Raw genomic sequence first — 19,628 nt, forward strand, 5'->3', positions numbered from 1 at the left:
GCAGAAGCATTCCATAAATATTTCTGTTCAGTATTCAGAGGAAGCAGAATAATGTGTTCATATCTTGCAATGGTAATGAAATAAATTCTATTCCATCAGTAACTAGGAGGAAGTTAAACAGCAGCTATTGAAGTTAAACACTTATAAATCAGCATCCAAGAATATTATAAGAATTGGCCAATGAGATCTCTGAGCCATTCATTGATTTTTAACAAATCTGGGAACACTGAGGAAGGTCCAAAGGACTGAAAAAAGCTAGTGTGGTGCCACTATTTAAAAAGGCTGAACAAGATGACCCAGAAAATGATAGGTCAGTTAGCCTGATGATAAACTTGGGCAGAATCATGAAACAACTCTATGGGAAGCAGTCAATGAAGAGTTAAATGATGGTAGCACAATTAATGCTAGTTAACCTGGTTTTGTCAAAGTAAATATCATTTTTGTATGAGATTTGGTTGACAAAGATAAATGTTTTGACATAATAGACTTTGGTAATGCATTGTACTGTGCAACATTGATTAAAAAATTAATACTATACAAAATCAGTGTAACACTTAAATAGATTGAAAACTGGCTAAATGATAAAGCTAGAAAAGTAATTGTAATTGGGAATCATCATCCAATGAGGGTTTTAATGGGGTTCCACAAGGATTTGTTTTTGACTCAATACTTTTCAATATTTTTATCAATGATTTGGAAGAAAATATAAAATAATTGCGGGTAAAATTTGCAGAGGAGACAAAAATTGGTGGGGTGGTAATGATGAGGATGAGTCAGTTATACATGCCAATATGGATTGCTCAGTAGGGTAGGTTCCTTTGAACATGCTTTTTAACATAAACAAATGTAAGCCCTATGTCTAGAAACAAAGAATGCAGCTTTTACCAGCTAAGAGACTGTGTCCTGGAATACAGTGACAATGAAAAGGACTTTGGGGAAATGGTGAATAACCAGTTGAACATGAGTTCCAAGTGTAATTCTGTAGCTAAGACACTGAATGTGGTTCTTGATAAGTAAGCAGGGGAATCTCAAGCAGAAGATTACTGAGATAAGAATGTAAGAATGGCCATATTGGGTCAGACCAGTAGTCTTTCTAGCCCAGTATTTCTATCTTCCAACAGTGGCCTGTGCCAAATGCTTCAGCGGGAATGAACAGAACAGGGCACTTTATCAAGTGATCCATCCCTGTCATCTAGTCCCAGCTTTTAGCAGTCAGAGGTTTAGGGACTCCCAGAGTATGGAGTTGTGTCTCTTACCATCCTGGCTAATTGCCACTGATGGACCTATCCTCCATGAAATTATCTGATTCTTTTTTGGACCCAGTTATACTTTTGGTCTTCAACATCTCCTGGCAACAAGTTCCACAGGTTAACTGTGCATTGTGTGAAGAATTACTTCCTTATGTTGGTTTTAAACCTGTTGCCTATTAATTTCATCGGGTGGCTCCTGGTTTTTGTGTTATGTGAAGGGGTAAATAACAATTCCTTATTCACTTTCTTCACATCACTCATGATCTTATAGACCTCTATCATATCCCCCTTATTAATCTTTTTTTTTGAAGCGGGACAGTCCCAGTCTTTTTAACCTCTCCTCATATGGAAGCTATTCTGTATTGCTCATCATTTTTCTTGCCCTTCTCTGTACTTTTTCCGATTTTAATATCTCTCTTTTGAGGCGAGGCAACCAGAACTGATTTATATAATGGTATTATGATATTTTTCCCTCTTATTATATATTCCTTTCCTAATGGTTCTTCGGTTAGCTTTCTGTTAGCTTTTTTGACTGCTCCTGTACATTGAGTAGATGTTTTCAGAGAGCTATCTATGACGACTCCAAGATCTCTTTCTTGAGTGGAAACAGCTAATTTAAACCCCATCATTTTGAATGTATAGTTGGGATTATGTTTTCCAGTGTGCATTGCTTTGCATTTATCAGCATTGAATTTTGTCTGCCTTTTTGTCACTCAGTTTAGTGAGATCCCTTTGTAACTCTTTGCAGTCAGTTTTGGACTTGATATAATTTTGTATTGTCTGCAGACTTTGCCACCTCACTGTTTACCCCTTTCTCCAGTTCATTTATGAACACATTGAATTGCACTGGTCCCGGTACATATCCTTGGGAACCCTGCTATTTTCCTCTCTCCACTGTGAAAACTGACCATTTAGTCCTTGTGTAGCCGGGAGGGCTGGTCCCCCTCTGAGGAGGACCCAGAGAGGGAGGCAGACCCACCCTGGCTGACAGAGACCTACCCCAGGGAAGCACCTGACCGGAAGCAAGGGGCCGGGTCTGGGCCTTTAAAGACCCCAGTGGCCCCACCTGACCGGAAGCAGGGCGGAGCTGGCCTTTAAGAGCCCGGCCGGCGAGCTCAGTTGGGAGGAGGCGGCCGAAGGGGAAGGACGCATCTCCTCCGGAGCTTAGCCAAGGCCGGGCCGGGGAGCCGGGCTGAGAGGGAGTGGCCGGCCGTAAACCCAGCCCGGAGATCGACCGAGGCCTTCCCCAGGTACCCAAAAGCCTGGGAGGCGGAGGGACCGTCGGAGACCCCCACGGTCTGGGAACCAGGAGAGGGCCCGTCAGGGCTCCCCGAGGACTACGGGCCTCGAGCACCCCCGGAAACACCTGGGGCCTGGGAGCCGGGGACAGATCTGCCCGAGCCATGCCGAGCCTGGGACCCCGAGGACCTACCGGCCCTGCCTGAGGCCTGGGGACCGCAGGACCTAGAGGAGCTACCCTTCGAGGACGAGCCCATGGAGCTCCCCGATCTGCCGCCTGTGGACAATGAGGGCCTAGCCGGTCTACCCGACCTCAGCGACCCGGAGGAGACAGGTACCGGGGTTTTTGGGGAGGAAGAAGCCCAGGGATAGCCGCACGATAGTGGCTGAGGCAGGGGCAACCTGGGCGGTGTGTTGCGGCTGGAGCCCCACCGATCCAGCGGCAAACGCTGTTGCCGCTATCAGGGCCCTGGGCTGGGACGCAGTGGAGACGGGCGGGCCTGCGTCCCCCTCCCCCCTTCCCTATCCTCCGTGAGGAAGCCTTCCCCACCGTGCCGTTCCCGAAAGCGGCTTGCTCACCCGCCAGCCCTGCTTGAGGGCCTGGCTATAAACTGCTGCCTCGCCAGCCCTGCTTGAGGGCCTGGCTATAAACTGCTGCCTCGCCAGCCCTGCTTGAGGGCCTGGCTCTAGACTGCTTGCCTCGCCAGCCCTGCCTGAGGGCCTGGCCTCTAGACTGCTTGCCTCGCCAGCCCTGCCTGAGGGCCTGGCCTCTAGACTGCTCCTCGCCAGCCCTGCCTGAGGGCCTGGCCTCTAGACTCTTGCCTCGCCAGCCCTGCCTGAGGGCCTGGCCTTTAGACTGCTTGCCTCGCCAGCCCTGCCTGAGGGCCTGGCCTTTAGACTGCTTGCCTCGCCAGCCCTGCCTGAGGGCCTGGCCTTTAGACTGCTTGCCTCGCCAGCCCTGCCTGAGGGCCTGGCCTTTAGACTGCTTGCCTCGCCAGCCCTGCCTGAGGGCCTGGCCTTTAGACTCTTGCCTCGCCAGCCCTGCCTGAGGGCCTGGCCTTTAGACTGCTTGCCTCGCCAGCCCTGCCTGAGGGCCTGGCCTTTGACTTTGCCTCGCCAGCCCTGCCTGAGGGCCTGGCCTATAGACTGCTTGCCTCGAGAAAGGCGCAAGACGGCTCCCCGTGAGGTAGCCGGGAGGGCTGGTCCCCCTCTGAGGAGGACCCAGAGAGGGAGCCAGACCCGGACGCTGCTCTCCGATTCCAGGGGCACGTCCACACCTACCCTTTGGTTCCTATCTTGTAATCAGTTATTGATCCATGTGAGGATCTTCCCTCTCATCCCATGACTGCTTAGTTTAAGAGCCTTTAGTGAGCAAGCATGTCAAAGGCGTTCTGAAAGTCCAGGTACAACTGGATCCACTGGATCACCCTTGTCCACTTGTTTAACATCCTCAAAGAATTTTAATATATTAATTGAGGCATGATTTCCTTTTACAAAATCTGTGTTGACTCTCCCACAACATGTTATGTTCATATACGTGTCTGATAATTCTGTTCTTCACTAGTTTCAACCAATTTGCTTAGTACTGAAGTTAGGCTTACCAGCCTGTAATTGCCTGTGGAGTCTTTTTTAAAAATCAGCTTCAGATTAGATAGCCTTTGTACCGGATGACTGGAGGATAATTTAAGTGATAGGTTACGAACAACAGCTAGTAGTTCTGCAGTTTCATATTTGAGTTCCTTTGGAACTCTTGGGTGAATGCCATCTGGTTCTGGTGACTTACTACTGTTTAATTTGTCGTTTTGTTCCAAAATCTCCTCTATTGACATCTCAATGGGGACAGTTCCTCAGATTTGTCACCTAAAAAGAATGGCTCAGGTTCAGCTGTATTCACCTCTTGGACCAGATCCTATGTGCCATTTAGGATTTAGGACTAAATCAAGGGTTTTTTGTCTAACTGGAGTTGGGGAGTTTGTATTAACTTCTCCCTAGGGATTCCACAGAAAATTCGCTTAACACTTACTGTCCCAAAAGTCCATAATTGTCTGGCACATTTTCAATAGTCTTTTGAACTCCCAAGTCTTGCATCTGTCACATCTCCCCCACCCCAGAGCGGTGACCTACAATCCCAGTTCACGATAATACTTTATTGTATGAAGTTTATTGTATTAAGGATATTGCACGAAATTGCCATATCTGTCACACTGTGTGTACTGGTGTGCTAGGAGCAGGACTGTGATCATCTGGTCTGATCTGCATAACTCAGGCCATGGTACTATGCTGAATTATTTCCTGTTTTCACCAAAGCATGTTTCTTAGAAAAACATCCAATCTTAATTTTAAAATTATCCACCATAACTCTAGAAAAATTGTTATTTAACCTGTTTGCCAATAAATCTATGCCTTATTTCCTAAATATGCCTAAATATGTCTAGCTCAACTTCTAACCATTGAATATTATTATATCTTTTCCTGTTTTAGTCTAACTTCTCTTCTCTGTATAAGTACTTTATAGATTGTGATCAAGTCATCCCTTAACCTTCTCTTTGTTAAAATAAACACACTGAGCTCCTTGAGTCTGTCACTATAAGGTAGGTTTTCTGATCCTTTCACTCTTCTTGTGGCTATTCTCTGAACCCCTCCAATTTATCAACATCCTTCTAGAACTGAGGCCAGCAGAATTGGACACAGCATTCAGCAATGGTTGCACAAGTACCAAATACAGAGGTGATACAATCTCCATAGTCCTACTTGATGTTCCTCTATTTATACATCTAATTATTGCATTAGCTCTTCTGGCCACAGCATCACACTGGAAGCTCCTGTTCAGCTGATTATCTACCATGACCCCCAACTCTTTTCAGAGTCACTGCTTCCCAGGATAGAATCCCCCATCCAGTAAGTATGGCCAGCATTCTTTGTTTCTAGATGTATATCTGTGTTTTAGTGTGGCCAAATGTATATTGTTTGCTTGTACCCATCTATCTAGATCACTCTTTGTCAGTAGCCTGTCCTCTTCATTATTGACACTCCTCCAATCTTCGTGTCATCTGAACGCTTTTATTAGTAATGATTTTGTTTTCTTCTAGGTCCTTGATAAAAATGTCAAATAGAGTAGGGCCAAGAGCCAATCCCTACAGAATCCTACTAAAACACAGCTGCTTGGTTATGGCTTCCTATTTACAATTATGTCTGAGACCTATCAGTTAGCCAGTTTTTAATTCATTTAGTATGTGCCATGTTGATTTTGTATTTTAGTTTTTTAATCAAAATGTTTTGGGGTACCAAGTCGGATGCCTTACAGACATCTCAGGGCTTGTCTATATGAACTTTTAGTTCTCCTTCAAGTGATTGTGCACTTATACATTCCACTAGGTGACCTCTGCTCTCCTTGTGTTCTCAGACAAGAGCATAAAGGGGGGGCATGTCTGCCCCATCCCTCTCAGTTCCTTCTTACAGCACATGGCAAGAGTTGAAGCTCCCCATGGCATTTGCTTCAGTTGGCCAGTATTTCAGAACTCCGTTAGTGTAATAGTTATAGTAGTATTTTGTGTAGTATAAGTAGTTAGTTTAGGTGGCATTTAATAGTTACCTGGAGGATTTATTGTGGGGAAAAAATCCCCAGGTTTTAAGCAGTGTGGCACATGAAGGGCTGTTATGCCTATCTGTGACAGGGATAAGAGCTGCTTGATTTACCTTGGTGAGGGCCATTGAGGAACAAATGCCCTATTTGTACATCCTTCCCCACCAGGACTAAAAAACAGAGGGATTTCTGCCTCAAGGTTCGCCTCATGAAATTGGCGATGCATCCTGTGTCAGAACTGAGCCCTGACTGGAAGGTAGTAGATTCAGAATCCACAAGAAGCGCCTTTCCAGCTGTCCCTGATTCAAGGCACAAGTATGGTGAGAAACATCTCACGTCTTCAAAGCAGTCTAAGCATTCCGATGTTGACGAGCGTGTAAAGTCTTAGAATTCCCCTAGAAAGACTCCTAGTAAGTCTACTAGGACTGATTCAAGACATCACAAATCTAGAAGCTCACCAGCTCTGTCTGAGGCTGCACCATCGACACAGGCTCTTTCAGGACTGTTGAGACTGGTGTCTTAACCCATAGTGGCTCCTTCTTCATCTTTCTAGCTGATCCAGTCTACCTCAGCTCCACTGGCTCTGTAGGCACCAATACACAAACACTTAACCTTTGCGGTGCCCTCTACTCTGCAGGCCTTCTTGTTGGCAAGGGATCTTCTCTGTCTTTCCCGACTGGACTCTCCTTTGCTGCAACTGGATCCGCTTAAAGGCAACTCTGGTGTCTTCAGCCCCACCAGTGCACAGTCCAAAACCTTGAAGTCATCCGCACGACTGGCTCAGTGAGCACAGCAGGAACATTTTAGCCATCAGCAGTGTTGACACATTTTGCTTACCCAAGGCTATTGGGGCCATTGGTGCTGTCGGCTGCATTGTAGACAGCACTATTTCTCTGATCTATTATGCTGGCACTAATCACTTCATCAACATTCTGACCACCTTAACCCTCAGTTTTGTTGGATCTCAGTGTGTCTCCCATACCCAGACCACTGTGAACCCCAGAAGGCACTGCTTCTCCTTATTCTGAAGAAACCTACATTTATTCTTCAGACTCTGAAAAGGAATAACCTGTATCGTTTTCAAGATCGTTTAGATCACATGATAGGCCTTCTTCCATGGTTACAGGACCTAAGGACCAGGACTGGGTTTCTTATAAGCGAGCTCCAGCCTGGTGTCTCCCACCGTGAATGGCTCAGACTATGTAGTATCCTTCATGGCCTTACTGGTCTTGGGCTGCTCTGAGAGATTCTAGACCTCCATCATGGTCATACTGTAGGAGAAAGTCTCCTCCTCCCCTTTTGCAGGAAACCGCTACCCAGGATCTTGCTACCATCATTCCATCCACTGTGTTGGACCCCATAAAGGAAGGAGAATTAATGGAGGAACTCATGTATGTCCCCCCCCCCCATATTTTCTTTTCTTCAGAGGAAGCTGTTATTCTAGAGTTAAGGTCGCGTTCTCTCTCTCACACACCCACACACCCCATATCTCCTAAAGGACTTCAAGGTCTTTTAAAACCTCATGAGGTGGATGGCCAGTTCCCTAAGTGCAGGCAGAACTTGAGCAAGAAAATCCACTCGGCTTCTTTTATGTTACAAACTCCTGACCCAGGAAGGGTTTCACTGCCCATCAATGAAGCCTCACTGGAGCCAGAGAAAACCCTCTGGCAGACCCCAGCCTTTATACCTTCTACGGCCAGCAAGTGGACAAATGATATCATGTCCCTCGACAAGATTTTGAGTATTTTTTTTACCCACCCAGTTCCTGATTACTTGGTGGTCACAGCTGCTAATGAGTGGTCTGATGAATCCAATCCTAAAGCCACTCCCGGGACAAGAAATTTAAAAGACTGGATTCATATGGCTGACAGGCTTATTCCACCACTACTGTTCAAACACGGGTGGCTAATTATAAGGCTATCTTGTCTAAGTATATTTGTATGGCTTTGTCTGCATTTTCTGAGCTTGCTGACAAGTTATCACAGGAATATAAAGAACCGTTTCTGGCTCTAGCCTCAGTATGCTTCCAAGCATTTATTGACGCTACTGATACAGCCTTGTGTTCCATGGTCACTGCAGTTCCACAAGGCACCCTTCCTGACTGCAGGCTTCTGGCATTCCAAAGGAGCTGCCAAACACAGTGGAAGATTTACCCTTCGAAGGTTCTAAACTATTTTTCAACAAAACAAACAATGCTAAGCACATGCTGAAGGACTACTAGGCAATACTTTGTTCCCTAGGAGTTTACACTCTAGTTACAAAGAGGAAACCGTTTAGGGCACACTCTTGCTCTAGACCCTCTTTCCAACAGAGGTTACAGACTCTTCTAAGAAAAGATCAAGACTTCCTTGACATCACCAGCTGCCTTTGTCTATGGCAGGCCCTTTGCACCACACAATTGCAGCCTTCAAGCAGTCATTTTGGCTTCTCAATCAAAGACAGCACACCCAACCGTATCTCCTCCCTTAAGAACACATCTGTCCCTCTTTCGTTGTGCTGGGGAGAACAGCACATCAGACAAGTGCTCAGCATGGTAAAGGTTATTCAATTCACCACCCTACCTCTTTCCAACCCACTTTCCCTGTCCCTTTTCCTGCTCCTAGTTCTGTATTGCTTCAAGAAGTGCAGGGTCTTCTGAAGTTAGGAGTGACAGAAAAAGTTCCTTACCAACACAGAGGGAAAGATGCTTCCTAGACATAAAGAAAACTGGTGGTCTTCACCACATTCTAGAGTTAAGAAAGCTGAACTTTTTTCATTTAAAAAAACTCAAGTTAAGGATGGTCACCCTCATTCTGTTATCCCTTCCGTGGAGATTGGTCTGCTGCTCTCGATTTGCAGGATACCTACTTCCACATAGCAATAAGTCCTGGCCACAGGAGGTGTCTTCGATTCATAGCAGGCAACAACCATTACCAGAACTCAGTACTTCCCGTTAGGCTATCATCAGTCCCAAGGTCTTCATCAAGCGCATGGCATGGTAGCAGCCCACCTCCACTGTTTAGGTGTTCACATCTTTCCTAACCTGGACAATTGGCTAGTTCATGGACCATCAGGCACGCAAGTCCAAAATGACATCCTTGCCATCAGACAGTTATTCTCTCACCTGGGCTTGAAACTAAATTTGGGCAAATCACAGTTACAGCCAATACAGTGCATAACCTTCATAGAAGCAGACCTTCGTGCCATGACTGCAATGGTATGCCTTTCGAGAGAGGCTATAGACTGAAAACCTTTCTTTCAGAAAGCCTCAAGTCCAACCTAATGACATCAGTGCGAGTGTGTAACTCCGCATGCCAGACGTCATCTTCATTGTTTGCAGGCCTGGATCCATTTGGTATATCGTCTTTCCTCTGGACATGCGGATTGGCATGCCTGCACATGTGCTTGTCTCTCAGTTGGTGGTTGGATCTGTGGAATGTGTGCAAAGGAGTTCCATTTCTGTCTCCAGAACTGGCTGACTCTAGTAACAGATGCATCTACCAAAGGCTGGGGGCCCATTTCAGTCAACTTCAGGCACGAGCTCTTTGGTCACCCCAGGAAGTCTTGCTCCACATAAACGTGCTGGAGCTGCGAGCTAGTCTTCAGACCTGCAGGATATTTGTTGACCATCAAGAACCAGGTGATATATGTTCTTATGGAAAACACTACTGCCATGTTTTATCTAAACAATAAGAAACAATGTCTCCCTGAAAGTGTTCCACCTTTCAGGGGTGAGAAACACCTTTGCAGATTTCCTCAGCAAGATTTTCATAGATCAACATGGATGGTCAATCAGAAGGGACATTCTCCTTCAGATTTTCCACCACCGCAGGTACCCAGGTTCACAAACAACCTGAACAAGTGTAAGATATTTTGGTCCAGGGCAGGCCACAGCCTGGACTCCATCACCAATCCCTTCCTTCTCCCTTGCTCCAGTCATCTTCTTTATGACTTCCTGCCAGTTCCTCTTATTATGAGGGTATTCAGGAAACTGAAACGAGACAAAACAACATTAATCCTGTCACACCAGCACGGCCGAGACAGTGTCAGCTCTCCATCTGGTTGCCAATAACTTTTATCTCTGGTTGTGGATCTCCTGTCTCAGAGCCAGGGCAAGCCTCTACATCCCAACCTCCAGTCTTTCCAAACTCATAGCGTGGATGATCTCTGGTTAAATTTGAATGAAAAATTTTGTTCAGGCCATCTTGATGAGTAGCAGAAAAGAATCAATTAGAGTTGCAAAGTGGAAGAGATTAAGGGTCAGGCCTTTCAATTAGTTCCGTGAGAGTCCACTGGTTTCCATTTCTGCACTACATCCACCAGGAGAGCAGTTTTCCATTTTCTCTCATCCTTTCATTTCACAATTCTTGAATCCTGTGTCCGATTCTGTACTTGCATGAGATCTCAATTTAGTCGTCTCCAAACTGATAGGACACATTTCCTATTGTTGACGAAGGCAGCGTTTCTGGTAGCAGTTACTCCCACAAGGAGGGTTTCAGAATTTCAAGAGCTCCTGTCTGACTCTCCTTTCACGATATTGCATAAAGACAAGGACATATCCTAAGTTTATAGTTAAAATAATGTCATCTTTCCATCTGAACCAAGCTAGTCATCTTCTGGTATTTTTCCCCAAAACCTCATTCTTCCAAAGGTGACAAGTCTTCATGCTTTGGACATTCATAGAGCTTTGGCATTCTGCCTGGACCAAAATCGGTCTTTCAGAACCTTTCCCAGGCTTTGTGCAGCCTATGCAATGAGAGCCAAGGGTCAGTCAATGTCACCTCAGCAAATCTCAAATTGGATTTCTGACTGCATTAAGCTGTGCAGTGATCTTACTAATGTCTCTCCTCCATTGAGAATAACAGCTCACTCCACCAAGGCTTAGCCCCCTTCATCAGCCTTTGAGCAACATCTCAATAACTGATACCTGCAAAGCAGCAAAATGTTCGTCTGTGCATACCTTTTTCCAGACATTATACACCATCACTCAAGCCTCTTGTGATGATGCCAACTTTGGCAAGCCTGTATTACAATCTCTGTTTAGATGATCTGAAGTGACTCCACCTGTACAGGACCTTCTGATGAGTCACCTGCAGAGGAATGTATATGTGCACAATCACTCAAAGGAGAAAAATGGTACCTATCTGTAGTTACTGTTGTTCTTTGACATATGTTGTGCAGTTATACGTTCCATGACCTCCCCACCTTCCCTTCTGTTTTGGACATTACATACAGCAGTGTGAAGGAATGGAGCGGGAGGTGATGGATGTGCCCCTTGTATGGTGTCATGTGAGAGCATTAGGCGCACAGGGACACATGCACACCAAGTGGTATTGTTGGCAAAAGTCTCCAACTCTAGTGCATTAGAACATGTACATCTGCAGTGGAATGTGCACAATATATCTTGAAGAATTACATGTACTGTACAGGTAAGTAACCATTTTTTCACGGCAAGCTGGCTGTAAAACTATCCTGCACTAGCTTGCGGCACCTTAATTGTCCATGTGCAGTCTGGTGTTATCCAATAACAGTTAGTTAGTGTGCTTTGATCTAATGCTTTTTCGAAGTGGGCTAGATTTAATGTGCATCAGCAGGGTCTACACAGATAGTTAGCATATGGCGGGCTAGCACAAGGTAGATTCACATCCCAGTTTGCCATAAACTAACTGTTCTTGTAGACAGATTCCTAAGTATATTACATCAACACTATTGCTTGTATCAACCAAACTTTAACCTCACGAAAAAAGTGTGTTAGTTTGACAGCATCTATTTTCCATAAATCTGTGTTGATTGGCATTCATTTTATTATCCACCTTTAGTTCTCTATTACTCAAGTTTCATATCAACCATTCTGTTATTTTCCCTGAGATCAATGGCAAGCTGACAGACCTAAGATTACCTGGGTGACCCCTTTTATGGTTTTGAAGTATTGGTACAATATTAGCTTTCTTCCAGTCCTCTGAAACTTCCCCAGTGTTCCAAGACCTATGAAAATAATCATTAATGGTCCACGAAGCTCCTCGGCCAGCTCTTTTAAAACTCTTGAATGCAAGTTATCCAGACCTGCTGACTTAAAATTGTCTAACTATAATAGCTTGCAGCTGTTTAACATCCTTCTAAGTTATATTGGAATTGGAAGTATTTCATCATCATATGTTATGGCTACATCATCTGGCATTTTCCCAAATACAGAACCGAAATATTTATTGAACAGTTCTGCCTTTTCTGCATTATTATTATTAAGGTTAAAATTCTGTCACAGGTATTTTTAGTAAAAGTCAGGGGCAGGTCATAGGCAATAAACAAAAATTCGCAGAAGCTGTGACATGTCCTTGACTTTTACTAAAAATACCCTGGGGGAGGGGGAGAAAAACTGAGCTGCTGGGGCTTGCAGTTGCTGCATCCTGTTGCTCCAGTGGGCTGGCTGACCAATCAGCTGGCTGTTGGGTGGCAGCTCTGGGGCTGACAGCTGCTCTAGCCCTGCCCCAGAAGTTCCAGAATCCGTGATCTCTGTGACCAAATCATATCCTTAATTATTATTGACAGTTCTACCATTTCTATCTAGTAATGGACTAACCCCATTGTGAGAGAGAATATAGGCCCACCTCCTTGAGGGCTCCAGGCCAGTGCCGGGTATGGACAGAATGTGATCAGAATGATCCGTCTTTGTGTGCATAATGCGTGGCCTTGGTCTTCTCTTTGACTGCAGGACAACAAGGTTAATGGAGTAACCTGCTGTACTCGGATGCTAGGCTGCACATACTTACATCCTTGGATTCTGCCCAAGCCCCACGTCTTCTCCATTCCCCTGACTGTGCAAGATGAGCTACTCCTACTGGGGAACAAAGCCCTCTGGGAACACCTTTCTTACACAGAGGCCATAATGGCTGTCCGCCACCTGCACAACCCACTAGCTGCTGCAAAGAAGGTCTGCACTTTAGCCCAAAGCTATGGCTGCCAAGACAATGTGGGAGCAGTGGTGGTGTGTTTGAACATTGGTGAAGACAGCTGCACATGTGAGATGCATGGCCTCACCTTGGCGGGCCCTGGGAGCATTATTTCCACCGCCAAACCAGCAACGCCTTCTTCAAGTAGTGGAATTGCCTCAGAATTCAGCTGTGAGCTGTCAGCCTCAGAAGTCAGCAGTGAGGTGGGCTCCACTGCCTCAGATGAACACAGTGCAGCTGGTCTGGATGCAGGTTTGATGCCCCAACCAGAACGACGCTGCAGCCTCCATCCTGTGCCCCCTCCAGCATCTTTCAGCGCCAACCTTCCTGTGCCACGTTCTCTAGTAATCAGTCTGACAATGGGCTGGACAGTGATGATGAGCAGCCTGTGGAGGGTGTGATGACCAACGGCAGCAAAGTGGAGGTGGAAGTGGACATCCACTGCGGTAAAGGAAAAAGCCCGGAGCCTGTGCCTCCTGCTGCTGAGGAGGGATCTCCTGCTGCAGGCTCAGGGGATGATTTGGAGGGGCTCTTCTTCAGGATTCGGAGACAGAACAGTATGAACAGCAACATCCTCCTCGCAGGAACCAAGGAGAGGTGCGAGTTGCAGAAGTCTCCTTCTACATGCTGTCTCTATGGGAAGAAGCTTTCCAATGGCTCCATAGTGCCCCTGGAGGAGAGCCTCAACCTTATTGAGGTAGCCACAGAGGTGCCCAAGAGGAAAACAGGTTATTTTGTTGCTCCAGCCCAGCTGGAGCCAGAGGATCAATTTGTTGTGCCCCCTGACTTGGGCGAGGAAGTGACCAAACAAATTAAGCAGCACCGTGAGAGTGGTGCAGAGCAGGTGCCCAGTGAGAAGGCTGCAGCAGCTCTTGCAGAGCAGTTTGACACAGCTTTGTAACCCCCTCAGGACAGCTCTCGCACTGTCTATTGCAGGAAGCTCCAGAGTGTCAGGCTCTTTCATCCTCTGGGGAGATTGGCATCTGCAAGGAACAGAACAGACGTCAGCTCCCTCCTTATGGGAGGGGATGATGAGCTTCCTGAGGCAGTGTCCTGGCTGTTCTGTAAGCCCAGGGTACTCAGGCCAGCAGCCAAGCTCCATGGCAGACTTCCCTATGTGTGGTCCCACCACCTGCCATTAACCCGTTCCCTCCTGAGGCTTTGCCTGCTTTGCCAGGCAGTGGGCTGGTTTCTGTGTGGGAGTTGAGAAGGCAGCTGTGATTTTGCACAGTATCCAGATTTCTGTGAAATGTCCAATCCAGCCATCATGATGGAACCAGTCACTTGGCTTTATTATTAAGAGACTAGAACCTGTCACAGTGACGTTTACTGGAGACACAGAGCCAGTCACAGAACTGATTCTTATACGCATTGCAAGCACTTTCATTGACTGCACTCGAGCCATTTTGCTCCCCATCTGCCCAGCACTTTACTACGTAGGGAGAGGGAGGTTTCAACACCCTTGCAGCAGCAATGATGGGGGGATTCCTACCAGTGGTACTGGGAAGGGTATTGATGCCCTCCTGCCAGGTACACCCGTGGGTATTAGGGGAGCTGATTTGTCACCCCTCCTTGATATGAGGCTATCCAGGGGCTCCCTTCCCACCTAAAGGGTACAGCTAGGAGCATGAGGATTGGGACCCCCAGTGACAGATATGACCATGGGCCACGGAGGAATTCCAGGAGGGGTTTGGCTGTCTCCATAACAAGGATCGTAGGTAGGAGGTGGAGCTAGTACGTACAACTGTAGGGCACTACTGGGATTAGGGGTTGGCCACCCCTATGATGTGTACTTCACAGCAGAGACATATCCACAAGACATGGGATCAAGCCAGAATACCGTGCAAAGCACGAAGTCTGCTCTGTGTTGTGCCCTCAGTCCGGGAGAAGCTAAGAAATGTGAGTCGGGGGTACTTCATCTTGTCCATCCGGGTGTTTTGTTTGTAGCAGTGAAGGCTAGTGAGCAGCCAGAGTGCCCTGCATGTACCAAGAAGGTCTCTGGTGGTCCATTACACACGCACTCCCTCTAATACACACTGAGAAATGTGATGCTACACTGTAGCAGCAAAAGCACCCTTGCCTGTCTCTGCAGAAGCAGGGAGCAGAATCGGTGTCCAGGGCTTGGCCCATGCTTCAGCTGCAAGTGCCCAGACTAGGAAGTAAACAAGATGAAGCCATGTGGGTTTCTGTTTAGTTGTAAACTTTCCCAATTACAAACATTTTGTCAGCACACGTGGGAAAAGGGACTTTAGAACAACTCTGGAGCGTAGCAATGAGCTAGTCAGCAGATGTGCTCCAGTTACCACTATCAGGCCTGCAGTGGGCCAGTATGCAGTGTGGTGCCCTGCTAGCACTTTTCTGGCTGTTTCTTCAGGATTTAAGCATTCATCTTTAAAAAAAGGTTGCAAAGACAACCTTCCATCTGTGATCCATGCAGATCATCTTCGTAAGTCTGCAGCCCATGAGCCAGAAAAAATAGCTCTGAGGTGGGAGCTGCCTCCATCATCTCAGGCTATGTCTACACTACAATTAAACATCCCACTACGGGGCTGTTTCATTGCAGTGTAGACATTCGGGCTCGGGGACTCCACAAGGGGACAAGGTCCCAGAGCCTGGGCTCTGGCCTGAGCCTGACACAGCCCAGTGGCCCAAGCCTTGTGAGCCTGAGTTAGCTGGCCAGGGGTTTGATTGCTGTGTAGACATACCCTCAGTGGTGTGACAACACTTGCCTAATTATGACATTATATTGGGCTAGCGCCTTTCTCGTCATTTTAGTTATTTATTATGTCTAGGAAGAAAGTCTGCAGGGTTTTTCCAAAAGAGTTCTGGGGTATTTTGGGTGGGTTTAGTGGTTTTGTTTTGTTTGGTGTTTTTTGCTGATCTTTTATATCCGAAATTCAGGTCTTATCTAACCTGGAATACTCAGTGGACAACTAGTGGAATTCTGACATCATAGATCCTATGAGAAAACTTGATAGAGGAGAAGTGGCTATTATTCAGAATGGCTTGGTCTTCACTAGGGAAGACAAGTATCTTCTTACCACATGGTAGCTAACATCATAGCCCAGCTAATGTGTATGACAAGAACTGGCTAGTCCACACTGGGATTTCACCATGTGCTAATACCATGTGTTAGCTAATGTTCTAGAAAACACCTCTTTCCCATAAGGTGGACTCAGTTGGGAGAAAACCTTTTTGTTAAAGATTTGAAACCTCTGCTAGTTCTACCACCCTAGAGAGAATCAAGGGACAAGAGCACACCCCAACCACTCTCTGTTATCCAAGGAGTCCTTGGATAAAGGAAATAGGAAGGCTAAAAATAAAATTCTTTCAAAAACAAAACAGAACAAACCTTTCAGGTTCTCTTCCTAAAGACGCAAAAAGGCTTATGCCCTGTATATCTGTATCTATAACATGTATGGTGGGTCCCCTTTAATTCTTTCACTGTGGATCATTTTAACCAACTTCTGAGCCCAGCCCCATAGTTTCAGAAATAGTACAAAAGAGCTGCAGTGCAGCCTCTTGGCTGACTTAGACCAATACACTGACATGACAGTGTGCCCTTCTTCCTGAGTGAAAATGTGAACCCAATCCTCGCACTAGATCTCTGTATTGGAATCCTTGCACTGATGTGGAAAATCCAGCATATGTCTCAGACTAGTAATTAGATTCTGAATATGATAGCTGGGCTCCTAACTAGCAGGGGCTGTGAGGGAGTGTTTGTAGCTGTCATTTAGAGCACTGACATTTATTAGCCCTGTCTGGCTCAGTGGAAAAAGTGCAGGAGAAAGCACAAGAGACAATTCCCATGGAATGTAGAGATGCAGCCTCCGTTCTCGCAGCCCTACAGAAGCAGTGGCGTGAAGCTCCTGAAGTAAAGGCTAGTTGTGTACAGTGATCACCACCTAGGATTTTCTTTAACCCAGTTTTTGTACTTGGCGCAGAAAGAGGTTCTAATGTGTCCAGATCCCTCCCTCCAAACACTGTGCACTCATTGGTTAGTGGACGTGTCCTTGTACAACATGGCATGTTAGCATAGACACCAATCAGAACACAGGGCTTCCTCTTGCTCTCCTACATTGCTTAGCACACATCTAAATGAGCAGAGTGTTTCAGTCCGGGCTGTGCAGTCTGAGCTACCCCTTTCTGTCCTCTTGGTTTCCCACTTTCAGGGTCCAACAAGCTTCTTCCTTGTCTTTCCCAACTTACTTCTTAATGTTTTCTTTTTTTTCAAGCTCCCTAGGAATCCTGCCACCCATGTGGGGACAGACTGGGCTGGTAGGGGCAGCCCTAGTGATGGGTTCTCAGCTGAGGGTGAGGCAGAATACAAAGAAAGAGGAGTTTCCCAGGCTGGTTGTTTCAGTTTCCATCTGACCAAAGTTCTCCATAGCCGCCTCTTTTCCCTGGTGGTGATTTCAGGCCATTGCACAGATGCCGTCATCTCTGCAGGAGTGCAGCAGTGGATGATTCTCTGTAATTGCCTGGATAAACACAACATAGAAGAGGGTTATCATATAGAAGGTTTCTTGACCTGGGGTCTTGGTTACTCTGCTCTTTCTCTAGTGATAAAAACATGGAGAAGGTTGAGAACCACTGTCCTAGAACATCTGCGTAATAAGGCGACTGACCTGGAAGAGACGTTGGAGCCACCGTTTTCCCAGGGGGGCTGCAGTTTGCCTGTAGAGAGGGCCAGTTAGTATTCTTCCATCTATCAAGTCTCAAGTAATTCTCTCCTTCTTGGCACGCACTTTCAGCAACAGCAGGTACTCCTAGGGCATTGACTTATCTGCTTTACTTGTTCAATAAGATCCCAGCAGAAGGAACTAATGAACAAAAAATATCTGATATAAGAGCAGATGAATTCTAAGGCAAAAATGATTGAAGATAAGAAATTCTTGGCCAGTTAGTAGTTGCCAGCTGCCTAGAGCAGTCAAGCTGGGGGGTGCCACTGTCTGCCTCATGGAACCTGCCAAGACTTCTAAACTGTGGGGCTAGAGTTCATCTCATTCCAGAAAGTGGCAAGTACTTTAGGATACTCTTCCTAGCTTGGGATAGATTGCTCTTAAGACCTGTCAGCCTGTTTACAGAACATTCAGCCACATCCAAGGTCCTTGTAAACGAGGAGTTTCTCCACCTCTCCAGGAGGCTGTAGATTTTTGTGCCATCAGGCACTGCCTTCAGGCAGAGGGTTCATATCCTAGGTTTCGTGCATTCATTGTCCGCTGTTCTTCTGCAATCTTCAGACTTGTATCTTTTTTAAATGTGTTACCTTTTTAACTTGTCACATGAGCGAGAGCACCTTAAAGAGAAATTGCAGCAAAACTATTTTTCATGCCTTTGTTTTAAAATGGAGCATGTACTATTTCCTGTACCTGACTCTAGTATGCAGCTATAACAAAGCCCCTTTCATTGTGTGGGTAAGTAGATTGTCATACTGAATGCACTTGCAACATCACCGCCAGTGTCTGTGGCTTTGGGGAGGCAAAAAGAGGAAGATCCTTGTGGTTAAAATGCAATTCCACTGATTCTTTACTAAGATGTACAGAACAGTTCAGGAAGGAAGAATATTTTTGATCAACTTTTCAGCAAACATAGCAATAAAGATTTTTACTTTCCTCTAAGTGTATATTCTGTTTGTGTTAATACACTGGAAAGAACTTGCATAGGGCCACAATCATACCCTGGTGTGAGCACAGTTGTGACCAGCTTTATCCAGGATGATCTCAGTCATCTGGCTTTTCCCACCCAATAGGACCACTTTCTTGTAAATTACTTGTAAAGCATCTTCAAGGTGGAGTTTCCTACGTGTGAAGAGGAGTTCTGGCCAATAGCTTTACCTCAAAATTGCTTTGTTGTGCAGCTCTCCAGAGGTATCTGCAAGAGATACGAACAGGCGAATCCTTTGCCTACTGCTAGGAACTGGCACTAGCCAGGATGTCTAGATGGCGCTATGCAGTGAATACACTACCTATTTGGCTGCTAAAGGTTATACAGGTTCCAGGAACAGATTTCTCCTCTCCCTTTGGTTTAGGATTAAGGGCGGGCAGACAACTCACCTCTTGCCTTGCAAATTGAGGGAAGTGTTTGTTAATAAATACCATTTCCACTCCCAGCTATCTAAAGGATGAGTGACAGGTGCCAAAAGAGTGCACTACCAAGCAAATCCCAATATGCTTCAACTGACTTTTATCAATCTTTTTCTCCTACCGCCGTATCTCTGGCTCCATCCCCCTGATTTGTGAGCGCATGTGAAGCTTTAGACAAAGGTGCCAGTTTAGCCTCTAGTGTTTCTCTCACTTAACACTTGTATTCACTGCTGTTTTTCCTACGCAATGCTGGCCAGTCAAGCAGCTGCTCTGTCCTCATGTTGGTTCTGCATGTTTGCTGTGTGGTCAGTGCTAATGAAGGGGAGGGGGGATGCTATACACAGAGGCAGCTGTGAAATGACATTTCACTGAGGTCTGTTCACCGTTTCATAGGGCCACCACCCCATTATCGTCCATATAAAAATGTCAGAAACAAACTTTTAAGGTTCACCTTTAATTGTTCATAAAGAATACAAGCAAGAGCTCTACATTCAATATCTTTACTCAGCTGTACAGAATGGAAGCTTTACTGTGAGATCTGACA

General features: G+C 46.0%; 1 protein-coding gene across 1 annotated transcript in view; it reads left to right on the plus strand.

The window, feature by feature from the left end:
* PHLPP2 (PH domain and leucine rich repeat protein phosphatase 2) overlaps positions 1 to 18,610 on the plus strand; it is a 106,934-nt gene extending 88,324 nt beyond the window's left edge. Inside the window, 2 exon segments of the mRNA XM_067543414.1 lie at positions 12,761 to 13,298; positions 13,301 to 18,610. Of these exon segments, the coding sequence (XP_067399515.1) occupies positions 12,761 to 13,298; positions 13,301 to 13,899 (1,137 nt within the window). The 3' untranslated portion in view covers positions 13,900 to 18,610.
* The last annotated feature ends 1,018 nt before the right edge of the window (positions 18,611 to 19,628 follow it).

This window comes from Emydura macquarii, unplaced genomic scaffold, assembly GCF_026122565.2.
Source record: "Emydura macquarii macquarii isolate MOO-44397 ecotype Brisbane River unplaced genomic scaffold, CSIRO-AGI_Emac_v2 contig_839, whole genome shotgun sequence".
Classification (NCBI taxonomy): domain Eukaryota; kingdom Metazoa; phylum Chordata; order Testudines; family Chelidae; genus Emydura; species Emydura macquarii.